The sequence below is a fragment of the Rhamphochromis sp. 'chilingali' genome, assembly GCF_963969265.1.
Source record: "Rhamphochromis sp. 'chilingali' genome assembly, chromosome: 20".
NCBI classification, from domain to species: domain Eukaryota; kingdom Metazoa; phylum Chordata; class Actinopteri; order Cichliformes; family Cichlidae; genus Rhamphochromis; species Rhamphochromis sp. 'chilingali'.
The window spans coordinates 7,468,841-7,475,615 of record NC_137947.1 but is presented as its reverse complement, the minus strand read 5'-3'; the positions used below and the strand labels follow the sequence as shown (position 1 = coordinate 7,475,615).

Below are 6,775 nucleotides of genomic sequence, written 5' to 3'. Positions count from 1 at the left end.
GAGTTGGATATTTCTGAATTTAATTTGAAGATACAACAAACAGTTCAAATTTGCGCCTGCAGCTTCTCTGTGAAAGTTTTGGGTCACGGGACACGAGCCATCGTCTGAGCCGCTGTCCGCGGTGCTGAAGCGGGTTTCCCGAATCACATCATTTCAAAACCAGACCAGATGTTAGCAGGAAGGCTCGAGCGGGGCTCTGACACTTGAACAATACTTGCAGATTCAAGAAAACTGAAACAGATTGAAACTAAATCTACACAGAATTTAATAGAAGAGCTATAAAATCAACCCGAACTCCGGATTCTATTTTTTAGATTAAATCATAGAGGGGAACAAATATTTCTGTCATTTAAGACTTGACCAGAATCAGCTAAATATCTGGACAGTAGATCTAAAGTTCCCGTTCGTCCACACGTGTTTGTCATTTGAAGATCTGAGAGAGAAACGAGGGTGTATAACCTGCCGCTAGAGCAGCTCCGATGCCCGGCATGGCTGTTAATTGGGGGGAATTAATGAGTCACAACACGGGGTTCGCCTCCTCCTGGTGGCTCGAACGAAAAGCGCACCCTCACACCGTCACCCTCGAGCATCAAGAGAAGTACTCCGCCAACACACCGAGCCCTGCGCCACGGACATGTGAGCCGGGAGTTTGTAGAAACAAGAATTTGTATTCTCAAAGCCGAAACACCAAAACGAGTAAAGGAGCAGCAAACATGGATTCTAGATCCCTTTAGCATTTTAAAGCGTCCCCATCACCCCGACTGCGTTTCTACATTTGCAACATACAGGCTGTTTGATCACACGCGACCAGTTCCCAAAACGAAATATATTATATCATTTGATTTGATCAATATATTTATATAATATATATTAATGTATATATATTTTAAATACAATATAAAATATTTTTTTAAAACTATGTTTTCATAAAAAAGTAAAGCAGTTAACAGTTAGCGGGTCCGGACTATATAAATTATTTGAAAAGATTGAGACTGTGTCGGGTGTTACATAATTCCCTCAGGCAGACTCGCACGTCGTTACAAGCACTTGGACTTGAAGCCATATTATTTAATACCGCATAGAAAGACTACTTATTCTACTTATTCCTTGTATTATTATTATTATTATTATTATTATTATTATTATTATTATTATTATTATTATTATTATTATTATTATTATTACTACTACTACTACTACTACTACTAATAATAATAATAATAAGATGGCAAACTATATTTAGGACTTGCAACTGGCAGTCCTGCTTTTATATTTTCTTAGAAGAATATCCAGTCATTTAATTAACGTATTGTTTAGGTCCCGTTGCCTGGGCGTGAGCTATCATAAGAAAGAGAGTAAAAGAAAAAGAGTCAGTGAGAGAGAGAGATGTGTTGGTGGTGGGGGTGACACCCTTTTGCAACAAACCTGCCCACTGTAACAAAGCCGTGATGTTGCGCTGTGTGGGGATAAATTACTTCGCCTGGTGTTGTGGGGCTTCAAAGCATGAGCAGGCTGCGGACAGAGAGGACGGATCTCCCACACAAGCTGCTGCACTGCCTGTGGATGCACAGTAGGCTGCTCACAGTCTGTTACTTTAAATCAGGCTGTGTGTGAGAGATACGCGCTAACCGGACTCTCTTTTTTTTGGAATGATTATTTTATTTGTCGAGGTTCTAGTGCTGTCCTTCGGCTCACAGAGAAACGTGTTTGATTATTATTATTTTTTTATTTTAAAGAATATATTTTTTTATTTTTTGGATCAGGCGCATTCAATATTTTGGAAAAATTCTAAAATATAATATTTTGCCATGAGGGAAAATACTAGGTATTTAATTATGCATTTTTTTCTACCCCATTTAATTGGGGTATCATATTTCAAGCCTTTAATCTGCAAACATATGCATTTAACAATGATTTTATGTCTTGCCTGCAGCATGTCTATCATGGATGTGACAGTGGAGGGAGTGAGCCCAGCAACTCCGAGGGCTCTGTTAGTGACATGCATGACTCTGCTGGTGTCCCTGCACCTGTTTCGGTGGCTGTGTCGGCAGCGGTCCCATTCCTGGCCGCCCGGCCCCCTCGCCTGGCCGGTCATCGGGAACGCACCGCAGCTTGGTAACGCACCGCACTTGTATTTTACGCGCATGGTGAAAAAATACGGCGACGTCTTCCAGATCAAGCTCGGCAGTCGGACGGTGGTGGTGCTGAACGGGGGGTCAATCAAACAGGCGCTGGTCAAGCAGGGCTCCCACTTCTCCGGCAGACCGGACTTCACCTCCTTCCAGTACATCTCCAATGGGAACAGCATGGCGTTTGGCAACTCCACGGGCTGGTGGAAGATGCACCGCAAAGTGGCCCAGTCCACAGTCCGGATGTTTTCCACAGGAAACCCCCAAACTAAGAAGACATTTGAAAATCACGTGCTCAGCGAGGGCAAAGAGCTGCTGCGGCTGTTTCTGAGGAAAACGAAGGAGGACAAATACTTCCAGCCTCTGACCTACGTCGTGGTGTCCACTGCCAATATAATGAGCGCGGTTTGCTTTGGGAAGAGGTACTCCCATGAAGATGAGGAGTTTCAGCAGGTGGTGGGCAGGAACGACCAGTTCACCAAGACTGTAGGCGCAGGGAGCATAGTGGACGTTATGCCCTGGCTGCAGTACTTCCCCAACCCCATCAAAACCATCTTTGAAAATTTTAAGAAGCTCAACCTGGAGTTTAGTGAATTCATTCGAGATAAAGTTGTGGAGCACAGAAAAACAATCGATTCAAGCACCATCAGAGACATGACTGATGCCTTTATAGTGACGCTGGACCAAATACGAGATAAGATGGGACTTTCTGAGAAAGACTATGTGTCCTCCACAGTCGGGGATGTGTTTGGAGCAAGTCAAGACACACTGTCGACTGCCCTACAGTGGATCATCCTCATTCTCGTCAAGTAAGATTTTTTTTAATCATTTTAAAAAATGACTTTATAGAAGGAGTTATTTATATGGATAAATAACTGCATGATAAATGACAGTTTATCTTCAACTTGTTGCTAAGGCTCTGCAGAATTGATGAAGTTTAGCTGCATTTGAGTTATGTAACAGCCCACTGGAGGTGTGTGTGTGTATGTGTGTGTACGTGTACTGGCAGTAATAAGCTGAAACTTCACACCACAATGAAAGAGAACAAAATGCCCAGTCAGCGTTTTAAAATCTTTAGTGCCATTTAATCTGTCCTGTGCCTGATACCTTTATCAGTGGATGGATTACAGAGCCACTATTTTTTTTCTGCTTGAGTTGTGGCAAGGACTACTCGTGTCTATGGACTATCTAACATGATCCATTTAAGCTGTTAACATCCTACAGGTCACCAGTCATGCATCTAGGTGTAGGCAGTTAAATTAAACCTCATTTTATTTGGAGGTGGGGGCAGGTGGGGGGGGGGGGGGGGGGGGTGTTAACGGCAGAAACCATTTTCTAACGAAAAAGATTCTTCATTCCACTTTGTTCACCAGCAAGAGTGTTTAACTTCTATCCTGGCAGTAGTCACCTTAAATGTGTGTTCACCTGTGATTGCAGGTATCCAGAGATACAGGTGCGTCTCCAGCAGGAGGTGGACAAAGTGGTGGACCGGAGCCGTGTCCCTGCTATCGAGGACCAGCAGCAGCTGCCTTATGTCATGTCCTTCATCTACGAGGTGATGCGCTTCACAAGTTTCGTCCCTCTCACCATCCCCCACTCCACCACCACAGACACATCCATCATGGGCTACACCATACCAAAGAACACAGTCATCTTCATCAACCAGTGGTCCGTCAACCATGACCCAAGCAATTGGTCCCAACCAGATATCTTTGACCCAGAGCGCTTCCTGGACCAGAGCGGAATGCTGAATAAAGACTTGACCAGCAACGTGCTCCTCTTCTCCCTGGGCAAGCGGCGGTGCATCGGCGAGGAGCTGTCCAAGATGGAGCTGTTCCTGCTCACAGCTCTCATAGCGCACCAGTGCAACATCACAGCCGACCCTGCAGTGCCGGTGAAACTGGGCTACAGCTATGGCCTGACTCTGAAGCCTCACCCTTTCTCTGTAGCCGTGTCTGTGCGCGATGATATGAAGTTGCTGGAAGCAGCTACCAGTCAGCCCTCATCAGACTCACAAACAAAAGAATAAATTAGATTCAAACTATAAGGTGCTAAAAGACATGAAGGCAGAGGAAAACGTAGAAACTTTTGTTTGAGGCTGAGCACCATATTTAATGTCTGGAAATCTCAGGCCACTGCTTTTGCTTTTTGATCTCATATACACTGTTTAAAATGTTTCATGTACCAGAGTCGAGACTGATTTAACAGCCTTTGATTACTGACTTATTCTAATCAGGGCCAGAAAGAAATAGCCTTGGTATCCAAATCAAAGAAGATGTACATCTTGTAGACGCCATCTCACCTGGATCAATCTCACATCTAACTTCAAAAACAGTCTCACATGCCAGCCAGCAATTAGGCACACTCCTTTGATTCATCAGATTAGAGGACTGCAGCACATCGCCAGCTGTGAACGGGACTTTCAAAGAAAGTCACACTGTGGTTACCTGAGTTCCAATTTACTGAAAAGCAGAAAGTTAAAGCTGTCAGTTAATTTGTTTTATTGTTGTTGTTTTTTTGCTGTTCTTTTGTGACGTCAGTTAAAAGAAAACAAAACAAAAAACAAAAAAAAAACCAAAAAAACAACAAAAAACAAAATATGATTTTCAGGAAGCTCTTAAATTCTCTTTCTCTCTGTATTCTTTGTCTTTGTGTTTATTTTCCTAATTAGGGCTCCAAACCCTTTCCAGTGCAATATCGAACTTGTAAAAGCAAAAATACGTGACATTTGAAGGTAAGCACTAAAGATTGGAGTTAATCCATTTTTGTGTGACGAAACAGAAAGTGCCAAGGTCAGACATCTTGCCAATAAATAAGCTAATAGCGGAGCCTAAAGCTTCATATCTGCTAACATTAAATACCTGACTAACACGCAGTTGTTGTTGTTTTAATATAAGGTATATATGTGTAGATACTCAGGAATAAGGCTGATAAAAGCCAAATAGTACCTTTTAAGTGCTAATGTGATACATCTATATTCTGAAACCTGTTGTAGATGCTGTTTTAAAGAACGAGGCAGAGGAAAACAAGGAGTACCCCGAGCAGACATGCTGAAGGGAACACTTGTCTCTTCTTGCTGCCCAGTTCATGTATGAGAAAGTTAATAAAGCTAATATTCGATCAGTGTTGAATTAGGGATTTGCTTCTCCTTTTGTTTAAATTTCAGTAATGAACCGAACCAGTTATGTCCTCTTTTGATTTCCACACTCATGTTGCCAGTAAAATTTCTTTTACCTTTTACTTTTTTTTTAATCCTATTTTTCTGTTACAGAAATGCTGATGAAATTGGCTTTGAGACAATACAAGTACTTTGTTAATTTTGTTTATAGACTCATCTAATTGCTGTGTGAGCACTGGAGACTAATAGACTGACTGTAAAGTCTTGGATTTGAGCATTTGTTGGCTTGCTGCTGATGCATTTGAATGAAATTCTGGCTAAAAAACCAACCGATTTTAGGTGTTAATGCATTTACAGCAGGCGGAAAAGCACGATGTCTGTGGACTTGTTCCACTGATGCTGTAATTCGCTTGATGAGATCAGAAAAAGTTGTATTGAAGATTAAAGCCGAAAGCATGACGAAAGTCAAGAAATACCTCAAATCCAACAATTTACATTACCTTTACCTCAAATGCGTTTTTTAATAGAAATATATACATTTGTGTAGATTTTTGGCACAAACAAGACATTTAACTCTGCTTAATGTAACAATACAGTGCTTTATGCTTCTGAGTACACAATGCTGCAGCTGTGATGTTATCTTGAGTGTTTCTTTAGTCTGTAATGAGATTGTACAGTTGTATAATAAAAAGATTTCTTTTTGTTTTTCACATTTGTAGTTGGCTCTGTTGTAATCAACTTAAAGGGAGAAATGATTACATTTAAAAATCTGTATTTAAAGCTCATAAATCCGACCTGATTAATAAATCACTCTGAAAGTGAAGGACCCTTCGCCGGGTATCATGTCAGGTGGGAACAAAGGAGAAGTGTTGGCGAGGTGCCTTTCCCTTCTCAGCATTTTATCTCACTCTGTCAGAACATCCTGTTCTTGATCAGCTGGATGATTATAGAAAGCTAGCCAGTGCACGGCCAGTTCAGACAGTAGTTGATTACTGATATGCCGTTCTCCACGCAACCCTTTGTCCATTTCTAATAATACAAAGTGAAATCTGAAGACTAAATAGTGCCAGTGAAGTCATGTGTGGCAATGCTCCAAGCATAATCTTTATGAATGGGAAGGAAAACCGTGGGCTTTCTTCAGCTGAAATGAGAAGACAGATGATAAATGAGTTAAAAAAGAGCAAAGAAGCGGACAATATTGTGGTTAATGCACCCAGTGCAGCTGCACAGCAACTTCAGGTATAACTGCAGGGATGGGACAAAAGCAGTAACCCACTGAAGGTTGATATCGTCTGTCGCCTTGCATTTCAGGAAGCTGCAGAAGGAAGCAAATATTCTTCTGTACAGTAACAGAGAGTGAAACATACAGACAAAGTGCATGGTGACTGAATGAAGGTGACGAGAAATATCATGCCTTGCACAGATGGGCGCGTGCTCTATACAAGCTTGGTGTGCATAAGAAGGGCTGTGGTGGTTTTATCCTGCTAAGAAATTCAAAATATTGCAAGAAGTGGCGCTAAGACGCATC

General features: G+C 41.8%; 1 protein-coding gene across 1 annotated transcript; it reads left to right on the top strand.

Moving 5' to 3' along the window:
* Positions 1-1,482: 1,482 nt before the first annotated feature.
* cyp1b1 (cytochrome P450, family 1, subfamily B, polypeptide 1) lies at positions 1,483-6,026 on the top strand. Its single transcript, XM_080868385.1, has 3 exons — positions 1,483-1,825; positions 1,934-2,938; positions 3,567-6,026. The coding sequence occupies exons 1-3, from the start codon at positions 1,809-1,811 to the stop codon at positions 4,156-4,158; spliced, it is 1,614 nt and encodes a 537-aa protein (XP_080724511.1). The 5' UTR covers positions 1,483-1,808; the 3' UTR covers positions 4,159-6,026.
* The last annotated feature ends 749 nt before the right edge of the window (positions 6,027-6,775 follow it).

Excerpts from the sequence above, each read along its gene's own strand:
- cyp1b1 (XM_080868385.1), top strand. Across the intron at positions 2,939-3,566 it reads ATCATCCTCATTCTCGTCAA|GTATCCAGAGATACAGGTGC; the intron begins GTAAGATTTTTT and ends CTGTGATTGCAG.